At 41.7% G+C, this 23769-nt stretch overlaps 1 protein-coding gene across 1 annotated transcript; it reads right to left on the bottom strand.

The window, feature by feature from the left end:
* Nucleotides 1-15228: 15228 nt before the first annotated feature.
* Nucleotides 15229-23223, bottom strand: LOC115132398 (bridging integrator 2-like). The gene is made up of 12 exons (XM_065020816.1): nt 23087-23223; nt 19518-19638; nt 19349-19429; nt 19103-19157; nt 18864-18958; nt 18658-18753; nt 18467-18574; nt 18281-18366; nt 18068-18143; nt 17804-17886; nt 16981-17614; nt 15229-16816 (listed from the first exon to the last, which is right to left on the bottom strand). Exons 2-12 carry the CDS (start codon nt 19599-19601, stop codon nt 16763-16765), a joined length of 1452 nt encoding a protein of 483 aa, XP_064876888.1. The 5' UTR covers nt 19602-19638; nt 23087-23223; the 3' UTR covers nt 15229-16762.
* Between the last annotated feature and the right edge of the window lie 546 nt (nt 23224-23769).

Below are 23769 nucleotides of genomic sequence, written 5' to 3'. Positions count from 1 at the left end.
TCATAGGACTACAATATTAATATAATCTGTATTGCTCTTAAATTGAGGGAGTTTAATTAAGCTGGACCGGGATGCGCCAGGCATTGGCCCATGACGTGAATGGGCAAAAGTGGTGAGGGAGGAGCGCCCTGCTCAAATCGAAAAGTAATCTGCACCACCAGGTCCTATTGTCAACAAGACAGCATGGTTCATCGTTCAGAGACATACGTTTTCCATCAAAGTACATGTTAAAATTTTCAAACTAAGTTTACTTAATATCATATTAGTTTTAACCAAGAGAAAACACTTTGCATGTGAACAGGGCTTGTAAGTAAGCATTTCACAGTAAGGTCTACACTTGTATTTGACGCATGTGACAAAAAAAACTTGATTTTCAATGTTCTTGACATACTACACTTTTGTTTGAGCAGACTTCGCAGTGAGCTTTGAACGGCGATCCCGGCTCACACCCGGGAGGCAGACTGTTTTCAAAACAATGACTTTTCATCCGTTGCAATTTGCACCAACACGGCCAGCTTAATCAAATCCCCTCATTGTAATATCGCTGTAGCCCTCAATGCACCTTCCTCTGAAATGACAAGACAAAAAAAGCCACTTACCTAAAAGTGTTCCACGATGTCTTGTTGTGAAGGTAGCTATAGCTCGCTAGACTAGCCAGTGGGCTAGCTATCTAACACAAGCCAATAACGTTAGCCAGTAGTGCATCATAGCCAGCTAGCTACACTACAGGAACAAAAGTCAAACATGTTATTCAAAAATTATGAGCATTAGAGGTCGACCGATTATGATTTTTCAACCCCGATACCGATTATTGGAGGACCAAAAAAGTCGATACCGATTAAATCGGACAAGATTACATACATACATGTAAAATGAAAATTACAACAATACTGAATGAACACTTATTTTATCTTTATTTATGTATTATATTATCCATTTAGTCTCAAATAATTCAACATGTTCAATTTGGTTTAAATAATGCAACAGTGTTGGAGAAGTAAACGTGCAATATGTGCCATGTAAAAAAGCCATGCCTACCACCGTGCAGTCAGACTGCTCTATCAAATCATAGACTTTATTATATTATAATTAACACACAGCAATACGAGCCTTAGGTCATTAATATGGTCAAATACGGAAACTATCATTTCGAAAACAAAACGTTTGCTCTTTCAGTGAAATACGGAACCGTTACGTATTTTATCTAACAGGTGGCAACCCTAAGTCTAAATATTGCTGTTACATTGCACAACCTTCAATGTTATGTCATAATTATGTACAATTCTGGCAAACTAATTACGGTCTTTGTTAGGAAGAAATGGTCTTCACACAGTTCGTAACGAGCCAGGCAGCCCAAACTGCTGCATATACCCCGACTCTGCTTGCACAGAACACAAGAGAAGTGACAATTTCCCTAGTTAATATTGCCTACTAACATGCATTTCTTTTAACTAAATACGCATGTTTAAAAAAATACTTGTGTATTGATTTTAAGAAAGGCATTGATGTTTATGGTTAGGTACATTGGTGCAACGACAGTGCTTTTTTCACAAATGCGCTTGTCAAATCACCACCAGTTTGGCTAAGTAGGCTGTGATTCGATGATAAATTAACAGGCACCGCAGGACAAGATAGTTAAACTAGTAATATCAACCATGTGTAGTTAACTAGTGATTATGTTAAGATTCATTGTTTTTTTATAAGTATTGCTAGCTAGCAACTTACCTTGGCTCCTTGCTGCAGTCGCATAACAGGTGGTCAGCCTGCCACGCAGTCTCCTCGTGGATTGCAATGTAATGGATTGCAATGTACCGATTGTTATGAAAACTTGAAATCGGCCCTAATTAAAAATCGGCCATGCCGATTAATTGGTCGACCTCTAATGAACATTAATATGGAGTTGGTCCCCCTTTGCTGCTATAACAGCCTCCACTCTTCTGGAAAGTCTTTGCACTAGATGTTGTAATATTGCTGTAGGGACTTCCATTCAGCCACAAGAGCATTAGCGAGGTCGGGCACTGATGTTGGGTGATTAGGCCTGGCTCACAGTTGGGAGTTCCAATTCATCCCAAAGGTGTTTGATGGGGTTGAGGTCAGGGCTCTGTGTAGGCCAGTCAAGTTCTTCCACACCGATTTCAACAAACCATTTCTGTATGGACCTCACTTTGTGCACAGGGGCATTGTCATGCTGAAACAGGAAAGGGCCATCCCTAAACTGTTGCCACAAAGATGGAAGCACAGAATTGTCTAGAATGTCATTGTATTCTGTAGCATTAAGATTCCCCTTCACTGGAACTGATGGGCTGTTTTTCATGGTTCAGGCCCCAGACCATTATTCCTCCTCCACCAAACTTTACAGTTGGCACTCTGCAGTCGGGCAGGTAGCGTTCTCCTGTCATACGCCAAACCCAGATTCGTCTGTCTGACTGCCAGATGAAGCGTGATTCATCACTCCAGGGAACACGTTTACACTGCTCCAGAGTCCAATGGCGGCGAGCTTTACACCACTCCAGCTTGGCATTGCGCGTGGTGATTTCAGGCTTATGTGCGGCTGCTTGGCCATGGAAACGCATTTATGGATGCTGCCAAGGAACAGGGATTGTGCTGACGTTGCTTCCATAGGCAGTTTGAAACTCAGTAGTAAGTGTTACAACTGAGGACAGATTATTTTTATGCGGTATGCGCTTCAGCGGTACCGTTCTGTGAGCTTGTGTGGCCTACCACTTCATGGCTGAGCCGTTGTTGCTCCTAGATGTTTCCACTTCACAATAACAGCACTTACAGTTGACCGGGGCAGCTCTGACAGGGCAGAAATTTGACTAACTGACTTGTTGGAAAGGTGTCATCCTATAACGGTGCCATGTTGAAAGTCACTGAGCTATTCAGTAAGGCCACTGCACTGTACTACTTACTGTTTGTCTATGTAGATTGCACGGCTGTGTGCTCAATTTTATACACCTGCTCGCAACGGGTGTGGCTGAAATGGCCGAATCCACTAATTTGAAGGGGTGTCCACAAGGTAAGTTGCTCGCTAGGTTAGATACATGTCACGTGACATACATCTAACCTACCGGTAGCTAGCTACATATTATAGCCAATTAGCTAGCTACTAGTCCCCACTGTCCCCTCCTGCAAACACCCTGTTCTTCTGTTGGGTTTCACACTGATTGTTGTTGCCGGGATAGCCTAAAAACACACCACAATCGATACAGCTACAACCGAACATGACCATCGCCAGTAAGCACAACTCCACCCAGTGTTTGACTGACAATCAACACAAGTCGAAAAAAACGATCATGCAAATGAGGAAACGAAATAGCGAAATTAAGCATTATGATTGATTTATCGAATTTGATTGTCATAATTTAAATGATCAATCTTAAACCAGAGTATGGAAAAGCATTGTCAATTGAAAGAATAATGTATGTCACAATTCATGCTATCACAACAAGAAAATGAAATGGCAAACATGAGAAATTATTTATCATTTAAATTATGTTTTTGGATGTGCCAGTGTTGTACTGGATAGTATCATGGAAATTAATCATCAAACACTGCTAATTATTTTTCAAATTGGCAGTTCTTTTTTGCAATTCCATTTTTTTATAAACAAATACATACCCATTTAAGGAAAAGGAATTGCATACATGATAACATTTATAATTACCATTTGCATTTCCAATTGAGTTTTAGTAACTAAAATGCTCCCATGTGTATGGGGCTTTCCTGTAACGCCCAGTAATGGACTAACCAGTTTCCCTTGTATCTATGCTAAATCGTGTCTAGGGTCAATTGACTTAGTTACCGCCCTATCCGTGTAATAAAAAGCAGTAAAAGCTAGAATATTCGCACCATTTCCACATATCAAGCATTGATTTATTAAAATCAGGATGTCGCCTGGCATAGCCTGTTTACTGGCTACATCACACGTTGCCATTGTTCATCACACAGTTGTCTACGCAAATTTTACCTGAGGAAGTAGTTTAGCTAGCTGGATCTGCTGAGAGAAATATTTGCTTGCTGGTCACCTTCAGGCACACGACTTTTGTCCTTACAAAAATAACAACAGGTACAAAAATACAGTCGATAAAGCAAACTACCAACAACGAACAAAAACAGACGTGTATCCTCACAGCTCAAACTTTCCTTGTAATCCCTTGCGCGTTCGTGAGACTCATGTGTGCTCGCCCCCGTGAAATTGAAAACCAGGTTCCCATCGCGATTTCTTTTCTGACGCCATACGGTATAAAAACGAATTCACGAGAGCTTGTGTAATTGTAATGTGATATTGTACCCCCTAGCTCGATTGTCCATTGTTTGTAATCTATGTATGCTTGTGTTCCCTCATGTGCTTTATGTATTGATTTGTTGTTAATAAAAAAAATAAAAAGGAGAGCTGTGATGGAAACAGGAAGTTTCGGTAAACTACCCAAATGTAAACTAAACTAAATACGCTAGACAAGGTGGAACCTTTTTGTGTCGTTAAAATGTATTATGCGAGAAATGTCGGTGGAAACGCTTTTATGCACAAATATTGATATAATAATCATTTCATCGAAGTACATTTGGAATCACGTGACATGTTTTGCAGTCCCACTACGACTCGTCGGGAAAGCATGTAGTTTATTAGGCTACAAATTAAGTACATTAAGATTCATTTCACAGGGTGGTGAACGTGCAAGGTGAATATGGAGGGTCTTCTGGTGACATAATAATCGGTGTTTGGCTGCCGTTTGAGAAATACAAATAATCTCACTTTTTGGTCCATTATGATAGTCGCATAATGTAGGCCAGGACTCTAACCCTGTTCCTGGAGAGTTACGGCCCTCTAGGTTTTAACATAACCCCAATCTAGCACACTTTATTCTAATAATTAGCTGGTTGATGAACTGAATCAGATTAGTTACAACTGGGGTTGGAGCAAAAACCTACAGCAGTGTAGCTCTCCAGGAAAAGGTTTGAATTGGAAACCCCTGATCTGCCTCATTGCCTGCATCCGTAATGGGTCAGCGGTCAAACGACCTCCACTCATCACTGTAAAACGCTCCCTGAAACACTTCAGCGAGCAGGCCTTTCTAATCGACCTGGCCGGGGTATCCTGGAAGGATATTGATCTCATCCCGTCAGTAGAGGATGCCTGGATATTTTTTTTAAATGCCTTCCTAACCATCTTAAATAAACATGCCCCATTCAAGAAATTTAGAACCAGGAACAGATATAGCCCATGGTTCTCCCCAGACCTGACTGCCCTTAACCAACACAAAAACATCCTATGGCGTTCTGCATTAGCATCGAACAGCCCCCGTGATATGCAGCTGTTCAGGGAAGCTAGAAACCGTTATACACAGGCAGTTAGAAAAGCCAAGGCTAGCTTTTTCAAGCAGAAATTTGCTTCCTGCAACATTAACTCAAAAAAGTTCTGGGACACTGTAAAGTCCATGGAGAATAAGAACACCTCCTCCCAGCTGCCCACTGCACTGAAGATAGGAAACACTGTCACCACTGATAAATCCACCATATTTGAGAATTTCAATAAGCATTTTTCTACGGCTGGCCATGCTTTCCACCTGGCTACTCCTACCCCGGTCAACAGCACTGCACCCCCAACAACAACTCGCCCAAGCCTTCCCCATTTCTCCTTCTCCCAAATCCGTTCAGCTGATGTTCTGAAAGAGCTGAAAAATCTGGACCCCTACAAATCAGCCGGGCTAGACAATCTGGACCCTTTCTTTCTAAAATGATCTGCCGAAATTGTTGCCACCCCTATTACTAGCCTGTTCAACCTCTCTTTCGTGTCGTCTGAGATTCCCAAAGATTGGAAAGCAGCTGCGGTCATCCCCCTCTTCAAAGGGGGACACACTCTTGACCCAAACTGCTATAGACCTATATCTATCCTACCATGCCTTTCTAAGGTCTTCGAAAGCCAAGTCAACAAACAGATTACCGACCATTTCGAATCTCACCATACCTTCTCTGCTATGCAATCTGGTTTCAGAGCTGGTCATGGGTGCACCTCAGCCACGCTCAAGGTCCTAAACGATATCTTAACCGCCATCGATAAGAAACATTACTGTGCAGCCGTATTCATTGATCTGGCCAAGGCTTTCGACTCTGTCAATCACCACATCCTCATCGGCAGACTCGACAGCCTTGGTTTCTCAAATGATTGCCTCGCCTGGTTCACCAACTACTTCTCTGATAGATTTCAGTGTGTCAAATCGGAGGGTCTGCTGTCCGGACCTCTGGCAGTCTCTATGGGGGTGCCACAGGGTTCAATTCTTGGACCAACTCTCTTCTCTATATACATCAATGAGGTCGCTCTTGCTGCTGGTGAGTCTCTGATTCACCTCTACGCAGACGACACCATTCTGTATACTTCCGGCCCTTCTTTGGACTGTGTTAACAACCCTCCAGGCAAGCTTCAATGCCATACAACTCTCCTTCCGTGGCCTCCAATTGCTCTTAAATACAAGTAAAACTAAATGCATGCTCTTCAACCGATCGCTACCTGCACCTACCCGCCTGTCCAACATCACTACTCTGGACTGCTCTGACTTAGAATACGTGGACAACTACAAATACTTAGGTGTCTGGTTAGACTGTAAACTCTCCTTCCAGACCCATATCAAACATCTCCAATCCAAAGTTAAATCGGCTTCCTATTTCGCCACAAAGCATCCTTCACTCATGCTGCCAAACATACCCTTGTAAAACTGACCATCCTACCAATCCTCGACTTTGGCGATGTCATTTACAAAATAGCCTCCAATACCCTACTCAACAAATTGGATGCAGTCTATCACAGTGCAATCCGTTTTGTCACCAAAGCCCCATATACTGCCCACCATTGCGACCTGTACGCTCTCGTTGGCTGGCCCTCGCTTCATACTCGTCGCCAAACCCACTGGCTCCATGTCATCTACAAGACCCTGCTAGGTGAAGTCCCCCCTTATCTCAGCTCGCTGGTCACCATAGCATCTCCCACCTGTAGCACACGCTCCAGCAGGTATATCTCTCTAGTCACCCCCAAAACCAATTCTTTCTTTGGCCGCCTCTCCTTCCAGTCCTCTGCTGCCAATGACTGGAACGAACTACAAAAATCTCTGAAACTGGAAACACTTATCTCCCTCACTAGCTTTAAGCACCAACTGTCAGAGCAGCTCACAGATTACTGCACCTGTACATAGCCCACCTATAATGTAGCCCAAACAACTACCTCTTTCCCAACTGTATTTAATTAATTTATTTATTTTGCTCCTTTGCACCCCATTATTTTTATTTCTACTTTGCACATTCTTCCATTGCAAAACTACCATTCCAGTGTTTTACTTGCTATATTGTATTTACTTTGCCACCATGGCCTTTTTTGCCTTTACCTTCCTTCTCACCTCATTTGCTCACATTGTATATAGATTTTTTATACTGTATTATTGACTGTATGTTTGTTTTACTCCATGTGTAACTCTGTGTCGTTGTATCTGTCGAACTGTTTTGCTTTGTCTTGGCCAGGTCGCAATTGTAAATGAGAACTTGTTCTCAACTTGCCTACCTGGTTAAATAAAGGTTAAATAAAAAAATAAATAAAAAAATCTAGGCTATATGTGCGCTGGCGAGACCGCACGTGCCAATACCAGAGTCCCTCGCTCTATAACGCAAAATTTTTTACTGTCAGAAAACCATCAGTAGAGTTGAAAATGCGATGAAAACTCATTTAACTTGTACTTTTTATTCGGTACTTGGAATTTTTACCACAAAAGGTATGTTTATGTACACTACGTCATAACGCAAATCCTTGTATCTGCAACAAATCAATTTGATAATAATATCCTTTTGATGAGCCAACATGTAAATGTAGAGGGTATTATACTTAATTATAAGGAATTCTTATCACTTTACAAAATCCCTGTAACACTTAAAGATTTTCTAATTGTTTTAGATGCCATTCTCCCAGGTGTTGCTTTATTATTCAGGAATGTGTCAAGACCTGATCCTCAGAAGATACCTATGATTAACCCTGTTGCCTCATCAATATTATTTTTTTATTTTTTATTTTGGTCAATTCAACAACAATAGAGCTATTCAAATCAAATGTATATATATAGCCCTTCTTACATCAGCTGATATCTCAAAGTGCTGTACAGAAACCCAGCCTAAAAACCCAAACAGCAAGCAATGCAGGTGTAGAAGCACGGTGGCTAGGAAAAACTCCCTAGAAAGGCCGAAACCTAGAGAGGAACCAGGCTATGTGGGGTGGCCAGTCCTCTTCTGGCTGTGCCGGGTGGAGGTTATAACAGAACATGGCCAAGGTGTTCAAATATTCATAAATGACCAGCATGGTCAAATAATAATAATCACAGTAGTTGTCGAGGGTGCAGCAAGTCAGCACCTCAGGAGTAAATGTCAGTTGGCTTTTCATAGCCGATCATTAAGAGTATCTCTACCACTCCTGCTGTCTCTAGAGAGTTGAAAACAGCAGGTCTGGGACAGGTAGCACGTCCGGTGAACAGGTCAGGGTTCCATAGCCGCAGACAGAACAGTTGAAACTGGAGCAGCAGCACGGCCAGGTGGACTGGGGACAGTTAGGAGTCAATCATGCCAGGTAGTCCTGAGGCATGGTCCTAGGGCTCAGGTCTTCTGAGAGAGAGAGAGAGAGAGAGAGAGAGAGAGAGAGAGAGAGAGAAAGAAAGAGAGAATTAGAGAGAGCATACTTAAATTCACACAGGACACCAGATAAGACAGGAGAAATACTCCAAATATAACAGACTGACCCTAGCCCCCCGACACATAAACTACTGCAGCATAAATACTGGAGGCTGAGACAAGAGGGGTCAGGAGACACTGTGGCCCCATCCGCTGACACCCCGGGACAGGGCCAAACAGGCAGGATATAACCCCACCCACTTTGCCAAAAACCTACAACCTACATTATTCAAGCCTTGTTTCAGCAGGATGTTGTATCTATGTCATGCCTTATTGGAACAGTTTTATTGATAATATTTGTGGGAAAAAAGTTTGGATGTTGCCACAAATACCTACTTATTAACAAAATTATGTAAGTTTCTTTTAAAATTGTTCGGAAATATTATCCTGCCAACCACGATATGAAGAAGTTTAGGAACATATATTAAAATTGTATAACGAAGCAGTGTTTTTTTGGCATTGTATTCATTTATTTAATATGATTTGTTATTTATGTAACATTTTATTTAACTAGGCAAGTCAGTTAAGAACAAATTCTTATTTACAATGACGACCTGGCTAAAGGCTTCCTGCGGGGACGGAGGCTGGGATTTAAAAAATTAAAAATACAATTTACCTACGATATTTTTTATTTAATTTAATTTCACCTTTATTTAACCAGGTAGGCCAGTTGAGAACAAGTTCTCATTTACAACTGCGACCTGGCCGAGATAAAGCAAAGCAGTGCGACAAAAACAACAACACAGAGTTACACATGGGATAAACAAACGTACAGTCAATAAAACAATAGAAAAATCTGTGTACAGTGTGTGCAAATTAAGTAAGGAGGTAAGAAAATAAATAGGCCAATAGTGGCGAAGTAATTACAATTTAGCAATTTACACTGGAGTGATATATGTAGAGATGAGGATGTGCAAGTAGAAATAAGGGTGTGCAAAAGAGCAGAAAAACAAATATGGAGATGAGGTAGGTAGTTGGTTGGATGGGCTATTTACAGATGGTCTGTGTACAGCTGCAGCGATCAGTAAACTGCTCTGACAGCTGACGCTTAAAGTTAGTGAGGGAGATACAGTGCCTTGCGAAAGTATTCGGCCCCCTTGAACTTTGCGACCTTTTGCCAAATTTCAGGCTTCAAACATAAAGATATAAAACTGTATTTTTTTGTGAAGAATCAACAACAAGTGGGACACAATCATGAAGTGGAACGACATTTATTGGATATTTCAAACTTTTTTAACAAATCAAAAACTGAAAAATTGGGCGTGCAAAATTATTCAGCCCCTTTACTTTCAGTGCAGCAAACTCTCTCCAGAAGTTCAGTGAGGATCTCTGAATGATCCAATGTTGACCTAAATGACTAATGATGATAAATACAATCCACCTGTGTGTAATCAAGTCTCCGTATAAATGCACCTGCACTGTGATAGTCTCAGAGGTCCGTTAAAAGCGCAGAGAGCATCATGAAGAACAAGGAACACACCAGGCAGGTCCGAGATACTGTTGTGAAGAAGTTTAAAGCCGGATTTGGATACAAAAAGATTTCCCAAGCTTTAAACATCCCAAGGAGCACTGTGCAAGCGATAATATTGAAATGGAAGAAGTATCAGACCACTGCAAATCTACCAAGACCTGGCCGTCCCTCTAAACTTTCAGCTCATACAAGGAGAAGACTGATCAGAGATGCAGCCAAGAGGCCCATGATCACTCTGGATGAACTGCAGAGATCTACAGCTGAGGTGGGAGACTCTGTCCATAGGACAACAATCAGTTGTATATTGCACAAATCTGGCCTTTATGGAAGAGTGGCAAGAAGAAAGCCATTTCTTAAAGATATCCATAAAAAGTGTTGTTTAAAGTTTGCCACAAGCCACCTGGGAGACACACCAAACATGTGGAAGAAGGTGCTCTGGTCAGATGAAACCAAAATTGAACTTTTTGGCAACAATACAAAACATTATGTTTGGCGTAAAAGCAACACAGCTCATCACCCTGAACACACCATCCCCACTGTCAAACATGGTGGTGGCAGCATCATGGTTTGGGCCTGCTTTTCTTCAGCAGGGACAGGGAAGATGGTTAAAATTGATGGGAAGATGGATGGAGCCAAATACAGGACCATTCTGGAAGAAAACCTGATGGAGTCTGCAAAAGACCTGAGACTGGGACAGAGATTTGTCTTCCAACAAGACAATGATCCAGAACATAAAGCAAAATCTACAATGGAATGGTTCAAAAATAAACATATCCAAGTCAAAGTCCAGACCTGAATCCAATCGAGAATCTGTGGAAAGAACTGAAAACTGCTGTTCACAAATGCTCTCCATCCAACCTCACTGAGCTCGAGCTGTTTTGCAAGGAGGAATGGGAACACATTTCAGTCTCTCGATGTGCAAAACTGATAGAGACATACCCCAAGCGACTTACAGCTGTAATCGCAGCAAAAGGTGGCGCTACAAAGTATTAACTTAAGGGGGCTGAATAATTTTGCACGCCCAATTCTTCAGTTTTTGATTTGTTAAAAAAGTTTGAAATATCCAATAAATGTTGTTCCACTTCATGATTGTGTCCCACTTGTTGTTGATTCTTCACAAAAAAATACATTTTTATATGTTTATGTTTGAAGCCTGAAATGTGGCAAAAGGTCGCAAAGTTCAAGGGGGCCGAATACTTTCGCAAGGCACTGTATAAGTCTCCAACTTCAGTGATTTTTGCAATTCGTTCCAGTCATTGGCAGCAGAGAACAGGAAGGAAAGGCGGCCAAAGCAGGTGTTGGCTTTGGGGATGACCAGTGAAATATACCTGCTGGAGCTCGTGCTATGGTGGGGGTTGCTATGGTGACCAGTGAGCTAAGTCGGAGCTATACCTAGCATAGACTTATAGATGACCTGGAGCCAGTGGGTTTGGCAACGAATATGTAGCGAGGACCAGCCAACGAGAGCATACAGGTCGCAGTGGTGGGTAGTATATGGGGCTTTGGTGACAAAGCGGATGGCACTGTGATAGACTGCATCCAATTTGCTGAGTAGAGTGTTGGAGGCTAATTTGTAAATGACATCGCCGAAGTCAAGTATCGGTGCGATAGTCAGTTTTACGAGGGTAAGTTTGGCAGCATGAGTGAAGGATGCTTTGTTGCGAAATAGGAAGCCGATTCTAGATTTAACTTTGGTTTGGTGATGCTTAATGTGAGTCTGAAAGGAGAGTTTACAGTCTAGCCAGACACCTACTGTAGCTATTTATAGTTGTCCACATATTCTAAGTCAGAACCGTCCAGAGTAGTGACGCTAGTCGGGCGGGTGGGTGCGGGCAGCGATCGGTTGAAGAGCATGCATTTCATTTTACTAGCATTTAAGAGCAGTTGGAGGTCACGGAAGGAGTGTTGTATGACGTTGAAGCTCGTTTGGAGGTTTGTTAACACAGTGTCCATTGAAGGGCCAGATGTATGGAGAATGGTGTCGTCTGCGTAGAGGTGGATCAAAGAATCACCCGCAGCAAGAGCGACATCATTGACATATATAGAGGAAAGAGTCAGCCCGAGAATTGAACCCTGTGGCACCCCCATAGAGACTGCCAGAGGTCCGGACAACAGGCCCTCCGATTTGACACATTGAACTCTATTTGAGAAGTAGTTGGTGAACCAGGCGAGGCAGTCATTAGAGAAACCAAGGCTGATGAGTCTGCCAAAAAGAATACAGTGATTGACAGAGTCGAAAGCCTTGGCCTGGTCGATGAAGACGGCTGCACAGTACTGTCTTTTATCGATGGCAGTTATGATATCGTTTAGGACCTTAAGCGTGGCTGAGGTGCACCCATGACCGGCTCGGAAACCAGATTGAATAGTGGAGAAGGTACAGTGGGATTTGAAATGTTCAGTGATCTGTTTGTTCACTTGGCTTTCGAATACTTTAGAAAGGCAGGGCAGGATGGATATAGGTCTGTAACAGTTTGGGTCAAGGGTGTCTCCCCCTTTGAAGAGGGGGATGACCGAGGCCGCTTTCCAATCTTTAGGAATCTCAAACGATATGAAAGAGAGGTTGAACAGACTAGTAATAGGGGTTGCAACAATGGCGGCGGATAATTTTAGGAAGAGAGGGTCCAGATTGTCTAGTCTAACTGATTTGTAGGGATCCAGATTTTGCAGCTCTTTCAGAACATCAGCTGTCTGGATTTGGGTGAAGGAGAAGCAGGGGGGGCTTGGGCCAGTTGCTGTGGGGGGTGTAGAGCTGTTGGCCGGGGTTGGGGTAGCCAGGTAGAAAGCATAGCCAGCCTTGGAGAAATGCTTTTGAAATTCTCGATTATCGTGGATTCATCAGTGGTGACAGTGTTTCCTAGTCTCAGTACAGTGGGCAGCTGGGAGGAGGTACTCTTATTCTCCATGGACTTTACAGTGTCCCAAAACCTTTTGGAATTAGTGCTGCATGAATCAAATTTCTGTTTGAAAAAGCTAGCCTTTCCTAACTGACTGTGTTTTGATTCCTGACTTCCCTGAAAAGTTGCATATCGCGGGGACTATTTGATGCTAGTGCAGTACGCCACAGGGTGTTTTTGTGCTGGTCAAGGGCAGTCAGGTCTGGAGTGAACCAAGGGCTATATCTGTTCTTAGTTCTACATTTTTTGAAAGGGGCATACCTATTTGAGATGGTGAGGAAAGCACTTTTAAAGAACAACCAGGCATCCTCTACTGACGGGATGAGGTCAATATCCTTCCAGGATTCCCGGGCCAGGTCAATTAGAAAGGCCTGCCCGCAGAAGTGTTTTAGGGAGCATTTGACAGTGATGAGGGGTGGTCCTTTATGACCGCAGACTCATAAAGGACACAGGCAATGAGGCAGTGATCACTGAGATCCTGGTTGAAAACAGCAGAGGTGTATTTAGAGGGCAAGTTGTTGGTCAGGATGATATCCATGAGGGTGCCCATGTTTACGGATTTGGGGTTGTACCTGGTAGTTTCTTTGATAATATTTGTGAGATTGATAGCATCTAGCTTAGATTGTAGGACGGCCGGGGTGTTAAGCAAATCCCAAATCACCTAGCAGTACAAACTCTGATGATAGATGGGGGGCAATCAATTCACATATGGTGTCCAGGGCACAGCTGGGAGCAGAGGGGGGTCTATAACAAGCGGCAACAGTGAGGGACTTATTTCTGGAGAGATGGATCTTTAAAAGTAGAAGCTCGAACTGTTTTGGCATAGACCTGGATAGTATGACAGAACTCTGCAGGCTATCTCTACAGTAGATTGCAATTCTGCCCTCTTTAGCAGTTCTGTCTTGATGGAAAATGTTGTAATTGGGGATGGAAATTTAAAGAAATTCCTTCCTAAGCCAGGATTCAGACACAGCTAGGACATCAGGGTTAGCAGAGTGTGCTAAAGCAGTGAATAAAGCAAACTTAGGGAGGAGGCTTCTGATGTTAACATGCATGAACCCAAGGGTTTTATGGTTGCAGAAGTCAACAAATGAGAGCGCCTGGGGACACACAGGGCCTGGGTTAACCTCTATATCATCAGAGGAACAGAGGAGGCGTAGGATGAGGGTACAGCTAAAGGCTAAAAGAACTGGTCATCTAGTGCTTTGGGAACAGAGAATAAAGGGAGCAGATTTCTGGGCATGGTAGGATAGATTCAGGTCATAGTGTACAGACAAGGGTATGGTAGAGTGCGAGTACAGTGGGGGTAAACCTAGGCATTGAGTTACGATGAGAGAGGTTGCATCTCTGGAGGCGCCAGTTAAACTAGGTGCGGTCTCCGCATGTGTGGGGGGTGGGACAAGGTGGCTATCTGAGGCATGTTGAGCAGGACTCGGGGCTCCGCAGTAAAATAAAACAATGAGAGCTGCCCTAAACAACAGTATACAAGGCATATTGACAGAGAGAGGCATAAAGCAATCACAGGTGTTGATTGGGAGAGCTAAGACAACAGGTGAGACAATAACGGGTAAAACAGCTAAGACAACAACGGGTAAATGGCGATAAATGGGCAGAGAGTGTCAGTTAGCTACACACAGGGCCTGAGTTCGAGCCTGGGGCCGACAGATAAACTAAATGAAGTACCGTGTTAATGAACAGTCCAGCAAGCATCTTCTCTGTAGCCGAGTGATCATATGGTCATATAAATAAATTGGACATTTTTGTGTAATTCATTTCAGAAAATGTACAAACAAAACACCACACTTTCTTACCTTGCAAAAAGAAATATAACTATATTGTATTCTACCAACAAAAAAGCCATTTTAGCTGTGTGTATTTGTCCCTTAAGGTTCTTGTGTAATGTGATATTGTACCCCCTAGCCAATTGTCCTTTGTATATTCTATATACTGTATAAACTTGTGTTCCCCCATGTACTTTTTGTATTGATTTGTTAAGAGAAAAGGGGGAAAAATTAAGTCAATTTTATGAAAACATGGAAATATGTGAATATATATTTTTTGTTGTTGTTGTTGATAATATTCGCATGAAAATCTGTTTTCCGTGCCTAATGGACGGAAACCTAGTTATAGGCTCACAAATAAAAGACACTGTATCGGGACAAAGATGTTTGAGACATTTTATATAAAAACGAAATTAATCAAGACACCTTTGATTTCAGTGATGGAAAAAGTACCCATTTGTCATACTAAAGTGAAAGTAAAGATACCTTAATAGAAAATGACTCAAGTGAAAGTCACCCAGTAAAATACTACTTGAGTAAAGTCTAAAAGTATTTGGTTTTAAATATACTTAAGTATCAAAAGCAAATGTTTACTTAAGTATCAAAAGTAAAAGTATAAATCATTTCAAATATTAAACAAACCAGATGGCACAATTTGTGTTTTTATTTATTTATGGATAGCCAGGGGCACACTCCTACACTCAGACATAATTTACAAGTGATGTATGTGTTTAGTGAGTTTGCCAGATCAGAGACAGTAGAGATGGCAAGGGATGTTCTCTTGAGAAGTGTGTGAATTGGATCATTTTCCTATCCTGCTAAGCATTCAAAATGTAACAAGTACCTTTTGGGTGTCAGGGAAAATGTATGGAGTAAAACATACATTATTTTCTTCAGGAATGTGATAAAGTGAAAGTAAAAGTTGTCAAAAATATAAACAGTAAAGTACAGATACCCCCAAAAACTACTTAAGTAGTACTTTAAAGTATTTTTACTTAAGTACTTTACACCACTGTTTGATTTAGTCATTTGATTTTAGTTTTTCAATTAACAGCTGTGACACTAAACAAGACATTATAAAAAGCTATTTGTTTAATCAATAATCAAGTTTTTCAGGTGCAATTTAACAAACTTATATAGAGTAACACAGTATGAGTCATAATACCCATAAAGCCTAGCGGTCAAACAGGGAAATGGTTCCAATGGTTTTTCTACCATTCATTTTTCCCATAGGGGATTTCAGAAACAATTACAAACCCTGGCATGAAATTTTGACAGTGTAACAGTGTAAATCTCTCTAGGACAAGGGGTAAGCCTACACGAAACACAGCCCTTATTTTAAGTGTTTCTAAAAAATGTAAGGTGGAAAAATTATTGGAACCATTTCCCTGTTTGACCGTTTTATGGTTATGACACCTCCACTGTGGGCTCTATGAAATGAGATACAGTTTTGCAAAGCTGAATGTCAAATTGAGTCAAATACAATTTAGTGAACTTGCTGTTTCTCTACAATTAAATTAAAATACAATTCACAGTTATTGGGTGTATAAAGTTATTGGGTGAATACTGGCACAACCCTAAACAAAGCACAACTTGGCATACCATTGATTATATTAATTAAAAAACAAAACGTTTGTATTGAAGGTATATTGTCCACAAGCAAGAACTTCCAGATCTTAGACAGCAGGTGGAAACAGGAGATATTCTTATATCCCTCCAGTAATATTGAGAAGGCTTTTCATATTGATCCTATTTTCCCTTGTGCAGTATTCATCCACTCTCCCTAATTACTATAACTCGTTCTGTGAACAAATACAAAACATTTTGACAGTTAACTCAGGAAATAAGAAACTCAATATAATAACTCAATTACAGTTACTTTGGACAGTAACAACCTTTTCCTCAGAGATCCTTCATTAAACCACAGTATTTTTCGCACCCTCTTGCTCCTGGATATGTAATTTTGCTGCCTAAAAGTAAAAGAAAAGAAAAGTTATATACCAGTAGATCCAAATGGTCTTAGCAGCAGTCGATGGAATCCCATTATTATACTGCCTGTCTTGATTAGAGTAGACCGGCATGTAAATCAAATGTACTACATACGAGAGGTCATTAAAGGTTGCGTGTGTCTCACCTTTTGGACAAGCACGTCAGCATCGGAGCCATCAGAAGCCGCTCCGTTCTGCACACCGTGGGCCCCAGAGTCCTCAGGGGCCACAGAGCTCTCTATGGTCAGCTGGGGTGTGTCTATGGCCGAGGACTGGAGCTCAACGTTTTCTGAGTTATTGGAGTTGGTCACATCGGAAGTACTCGCTGTCAACGCAGAAGAGCTTTCTTCTTCTTCTCCTTTCTTATCTGAGGTGGTGGAGTGCTGGTCTGAAGGAGGCTCTCCCTCTTTCATATCCTTCTCTTCCTCCATCAGTTTCTCTTCTGACTTCTGGCCGCTGCCAGAGGCCCCTTTTGTGGTGGTGTTATCCCTGCTTTCAGATTCCGTTTTCTTCTCTGCAGTGGGGCCTTCACTGCGGGTGGAGTCTGCATCCAGGTCTTGGGCCTCTGAAAAGGGCTCTTTAGTAGGTGGGGACCGTGGGGAGACTGCAGGGGTGCTGGTTAATGACTCATCATAGCGAGGACTACTAAGGGATCTGAAGCTGGACCTGTCTCTAGTGAGGGTGCCGGACTTGCCCGGACTATAACTCTGATGGAAGTCAGAGAAGCTAGCGCTCCACGACCTGGGGGACATGAAAGATCGCCTCTTCAGAGAGCCAGTCCTGAAAGATATGTGAGAGGAGGGATAGGATGACTACATGTTGATACGCTTACTTTGCTTTAATTACCGTTATGCTTTATGTAACACTCACTATTTCGTTCATCCCAGACCACAGCTCATAGATAGACTCAAAATGGGAGGAAAGAAAAAACCAGGGCTGGTGAGAGATGTAAAATCCTAGCCAACTTACTGATTCAACCCTTTGATGACAAACACCTTGTCTGGATGCTGATCCTTCAGGTCCTTCATCACATTCTGTAAATAACTGTTGAACTGAAAGAGAGGATATTACACCAGTTTAAGAATAGATATAAACTGAAAGAACTAGGACTTTTGTTACCTAAATGCTGACAAAACAGTTACGTTTTTTATAAACCAAAGCAAAGCCCCACATAACTGCTTTTTTCACTGTGTTCCCACCCCAGATATTGAGAAGAATATGGCCTGCACATACCCTAGTCATTTCCTTGAAGAAGGTGTCCCGTAAATTTGAGATGGCTGTGAAGACTGACACATAGCATCCAATTCGACTTCAGGAACAAAATGAAGAGAAGAAAAAACATTATTCATATAAATTGTCCGCTACTTTTTCTTTGTTGACACACTTGATCTGATGATGCATTTGTCATTATGCTATCTGGCTATGTGCGGACTTCTGACTCGTTACCTGTCATAGAGAGCAGGGAGCTCATCCCTCAGCTCTCTGTTGATGTCCTCGAAGACAATCTGGGTTCTGTTTACCTCCTCAGCTGCCTGTACCGAGAGAAGCACCATGACGAGATGAGTTTGTAGTTTTGTTTAAATGATCATGGCTGTGCAAATTAAGTAGACAGGGGTATCTTGTCTGTCTGACCTTGGCAATTTTGACATCATCTTTCTTTTTAGCATTCTGCATCGCCTCCAAGTGGTGACGGGAGGAATCATAGTCGACTAACTTCCTGCCTCGTTTGGCCACCCTCTCCTGGGGGGTTGGAGGAAAGGAATAATGCCCGTGTGAGATCAAATATTTAGGGAATGTGTGTGTGTGTGTGTTTCCATCCTTACCCTGACATCGGGGAACTGGCTTATGTAAGATTCAATGGTGCAAAGTGCCTTATCTATCAGCTTCGCCTCATAATCATTCCACAGGAGGTCTTCACCCTGTTGGCATATGGAGAAAATGTATGTTTTTTTATACAGAAATTTGCATAATAATAATAATCAACAGTCATGCATGCCATTCTTAATAATACAGCAGTGGTATGACTGACCTCTACAATGGTCCCCAGGTCCTCTTCTCCATCCCAGTCCGGCTCATAGACACCATACAGAGACTGGGAAAGACGTTTTGAAGCTTCCCGCATTCCTGTGGAAAGTCGACAGCATGGATCACATGTTATCAGACTGGGGCACTACTGATGGTGCTAAAGCTATAGAAAACCATGCCATTTATGGACAACATCATACAGATCACGTTTAATTTACATAGACGGACTGAACAAATGTTTACCTTTGACAGAACTAAGGTAAATCTTCAGGTCCTTGTATAACCGGTTCCCGTCAATCTGCAAACAGAGATTATAGAGTGACTCATCTTGTCTGTAGGCTATACATACATCTATGGGATTTACTGGGGCACATTTACAGGCCTTTTCTATAGAATATAAATCACATATCCTTTTAAGGTTATCGTTACAGGTTCATACACATGGTGTGGTCTGATCTCTGTGTAGTACTGTACTGTCATGGTGACTACCTGTTGGTCATTCAGATTTAGGAGGCATTGTTCAAATATTTCATCTTTGGTCTCCACTGTCTTTCCAAACTTCTGCAAGACCTACAAAGTAGGGAATACTATACATGTCAAACCTCAAACAACTTAATAATATTGTGCATTATATTGAGAAAGTTAAAGAACTGTATACCTTCTCTTTGCCCCTGCTCAGCTGCCTTTGGAATCTTTTAGCAAAGACCCCAGTGCCTCCTTTTGGACCATTGCCCTCTGCCATAATTTCTCCTTTTCCCTGGTGTTGAGCTTTTTTATCCCTGGAAATGTAGAGGTTGAGGAAAGACAAGTTAAGACATTAGTCAGGATGGATGCCTATTAAGCTCAAGATCAAAAGTGCATCAAACATGTATGGCAGTTTTAATGACTACATTTAAAAAATGTAACTAGGCAAGTCAGTTAAGAACAAATTCTTATTTACAATGACAGCATACCCCAGCCAAACCCTAACGATGCTGGGCCAATTGTGTGCCACCCTATGGGACTCCCAATCATGGCTGGTTGTAATACAGCCTGGAATTGAACCAGGGTCTGTAGCGACGCCTCTAGCACTGAGATGCAGTGCCTTGGACCGCAGCGCCACTCGGGGGTCCCCCTGTGTTCCCAGTGTTTTTAGCACACCTGTGTCTGATTAATGTATTGCATTATTAGCCTGGGAGGAAGGAAGGTGAACTGGTGATGGCTTGAGTTTGAAGAGGAGGGAGTACAGGGCTTAGCATGTCTCTCTCGATGCTAAAAATAGATTTTGGCTTGGAAAAGTTGAATATTTTCAGAAGGAGTCGGGGTAATTGGTTAAGGGCAGAGGATTGGAGAGAAAGAGAGAGGGGATCTAGGGAGGCAGAGGATGGGTTTGAATCTGTTGAAGCTAGAAATAACAAGTGAGAGGTTGTCAAGGAAGATTGGTGTCAAATTCAAACAGGTGGAGCTGGATGGCAGTTTGAGTTCTGGGGATGAAATGGAAGGGGTAGGTGTTGTGAGGAGCTCGGAGCCCAAGCCTTGCATTGATGCATATGGTTATGATAAAGATACATTTGGTCCAGTAGGAGTGACATTTCTGGACAAAGTGGATCCTTGCCTTTTGGTGGATCCATTTCTGGTTTCAGGGTTGGTGGGAAAAGAGTTGGGTGCAGTTGAATCAGTGAAGGTAAACTGTAGTGGACTTGTTATATTTGTTTGTGTTTCTTCTGACCAGAACTAGCGGGCGCTCCGTGTCACACAACTTGGGTCAAGATCTGTTTCTTGCTTTGCTCTTAGGAACAGGGCACCATTAAAATGAGCTATTTCTGGTGTAGTGTTTAGTGTGGAGGTGAAGTTGAAGATTCCTGGTTTTTGTGACGCCCACCGTTTGGTGCGACGCAGACCCGGTGGTGAGTGTGGTGAAACAGAGGAGTCACTGTCAGTCCTTTTGAGTCAGAGTCTTTACCCGACAAGGTCATGATAGGATATATCAGTTATCCTGTTAAAGCTTTTGTGGCGAATCCACTGCACTGTTTCAGGTGCAACATTTATAGTCGTGTCACAGCAGTGTGTATGAGGGAAATTCCAGGATGTGGGAAGTGTGCAGGAAGGCATGGGATTGAGGATTGTGTCGTTTTGGTGGATAAAGTGGTGTGTCAACTGTTGGGGTGCACATGTTGCTGTGGATATCTGTGCTAGCACCGAGGGATAGACCAATGAACGATATACAGTATGATTCAGTAAGGTTGGCTTCTTAGCGTTCATAGCAATGGTTATCAACTGTACTGCAGAAATTTAACATAAATCACAGAAAAATATGTTGTGGTGGCAGCTGCAGAAAAGTATTTGGGAGTACGAGATTTTACTTCAGAAGAGTTACAGCATGTGCTGAGTGGTAGTGTCCAATCCTCTCAGGGCGTTGGCCTGGGGTAGGATACGATTGGGTTAAAGTAAAGGTGATGGGTTTGAATGAGTATAGAGTTAGTTGGTAGGGTAATTAAAATATATTTATATTTTTCATTTTTCCCACTTCCCCTTTACGATTTTGTATCACAAAGTGTAATTGAGCTATACTATAGTTCAGTTGGGGGCGTAATGCAACATATTGGATGCCAACCGTTGTTAAACCTCACCAAAGAAGAAGAAGACGCCGCCTATGTCTTATCAAATTGTCGTTGGCCACGCCTACATACTATGGAAGTGAACTTTACACAGGACTGTTTCAAGATAGTGGGGCTGGTCCGATGTCAGAATACCATTTGATATTATATAATTTACTGGACCTGATAAAGGGAGTACGATAGCAAAATGTGCAGCTACAGACCTGAGAATCCAGTGGACTGGATGGGCCATATCAGGAGCTCTCAAAACAGAGAAGTTTTATGATATAGCAGGTATATAACATGTTGATTTGAAGCATACCAATTCATGCCGAGGCGTGTTTGCAGGGAATCGCTACGATTTCAACCATTGGTTGAATAAGTAATCGAATCTATTAGGTTTGGGCATAGGCCTATTCTAAATAAACAATAATGCGGTCAAAACAAAATGTTTGCAATGGAATTAGGCTTCTTTTCCATTAATGAAAGTATAGCATTTTGTATCTGATGAATATCAATGTTACAAAACCACTTATTTAAACGGTTTCCGTTGCAAGAGGTAATGAATACACCCCAGTTTACTTCAACATTACCACCAACTGATTTAGTCACCCTTGCAAGCCTCTATAAATAAGAATGCTAAAGCAATGATCCAAAGTCCAAGATGATTTGCCACAAATTGTCACATTGTAACGCGAGATTGGTCAATTTGTATCGTGATATGTTTACCACAAATTGTTACTCTAGCTCACCCGACTTAACTCTGTACAGTAGATCAATGTTACAATTTTACCAATGCAATATTGTTACGCCCTTTGTCGATCATCAAACATTTGCTATGGTAAAGGGAAATTCCACGATAAGAGTGATGCTGAAACTCAGATGTTTACTTTAAAATGTATACCAAACAAAAATGAATGATTGCAAAGTTTAACAAACTAAATACATATGCACAATGACTACGTTTAACAATTTCCACGGGAAATTTTACAAAAACACATTTACAAATGCAAAGTTTGGTAATAATGACAGTTTGCCATCATTCTGTCATAACATTTTATGATAGCCTTGAACTGAGTTATTATTGCATGTGTCATTATTTTTTTTGTTTTGATGCAAAGTTTGGTAACCCTATGATTACACAAACCGCACAAACTGCCATTCTGTTACCAAACTTTAAATCTGCAATGTTCTTCAAGTAAATGTGTTTTTGCAAGAGGTTCAGTTGAAATTGTTAAAAGTAATCATTGCAAAGTTAAACAACTATGCACAATCATTCTTTTTGGTTTGGTATACATTTTAAAGTGAAAAATCGGGGTGTATCAGCATCACTCTGTTATCGTGGAATTGGCCATTACCATAGCAGATGTTTTATCGACAAAAATGGCGTAGCAATATTGTAACATACTGTACCACTCTGTTACCATGGAATTGCCTTAAACCAAAAAACAACAGTCATGTAGGCCCATGCATTTTGACAATTGCATGTGACAATTGTTGTTGGCTTTTGCCTTATTCTAGTATAATATGTTACAACAGATCTGTCTACATATGAACTGTCAAAATGCAAGTTAAAACTGATAGGACAGTATGTGCCATTCAGAATGAGCTATTTACTTTACAGTTAGTTATGTAAAACGCTGCAACTTACCTGTAGACACTGAATGGGCATTCCTTGTCAATGCAACAAATTAATTGCCTTTCTTGACAAGCTTCTTTAACTTGTCTTCTTGTGCTGCTCCTCTGGTCTGTATGTGCTCATCGAAAGTTTTACCCTTGAACTTTGGAGCTAATTGTCACTGTCTGTAGGCTACTGGGTAAAATATTAATTGAACACACCTTACTGTGAAACGTCTATTTTTTAGGGTCTGGCACATTTATATTACTTGCCCACCTGAGTCGCTATTGGGGAGGGACTCTTGTCATTTGAGGCAAAATGTGCAGACTGGATTGGTAACAGCATGGGGAGTAAGGTAAGCTTGACAGAGTCCAGGTGAAAGGGTTTCCAATCTAGTGCACAGGCGGCCAGTGGCACCTTAATTGGAGAGGACAGGCTCATAGTAATGGCTGGAAAGGAATTAATGGAATGATATCACTTTCAAACACATAGTTTCCATGTGTTTGATACCATTCCATTCACTCTATTACAGCCATTTTTATGAGCCGTCCTCCCCTCAGCAGCCTCCTGTGACCTAATATCCAATCCCATCAGTGGAGAAGAACAAAACAGTTATAAACACCTGCAGAGCTTTAGTGTTCTCTGCTGATTTGCTTTTCATTCAACAAAGTTGTGTATCAGTTCAGCAGCAGGGCCAACACAGTGTTGCAGAACCC

The sequence above is a fragment of the Oncorhynchus nerka genome, linkage group LG7 (assembly GCF_034236695.1).
Source record: "Oncorhynchus nerka isolate Pitt River linkage group LG7, Oner_Uvic_2.0, whole genome shotgun sequence".
Taxonomy (NCBI): Eukaryota; Metazoa; Chordata; class Actinopteri; order Salmoniformes; family Salmonidae; genus Oncorhynchus; species Oncorhynchus nerka.
This window is presented reverse-complemented; position numbering and strand designations above follow the sequence as displayed.

Coding starts and splice junctions, on each gene's coding strand:
- LOC115132398 (XM_065020816.1), bottom strand. CDS start 19,601: ATGGCAGAGGGCAATGGTCCAAAAGGAGGCACTGGGGTCTTTGCTAAA. Junction 18,959..19,102: donor TTACCTTAGTTCTGTCAAAG/GTAAACATTTGT, acceptor GACTTTCCACAG/GAATGCGGGAAGCTTCAAAA. Junction 17,615..17,803: donor GTCATCAAAGGGTTGAATCA/GTAAGTTGGCTA, acceptor CATATCTTTCAG/GACTGGCTCTCTGAAGAGGC.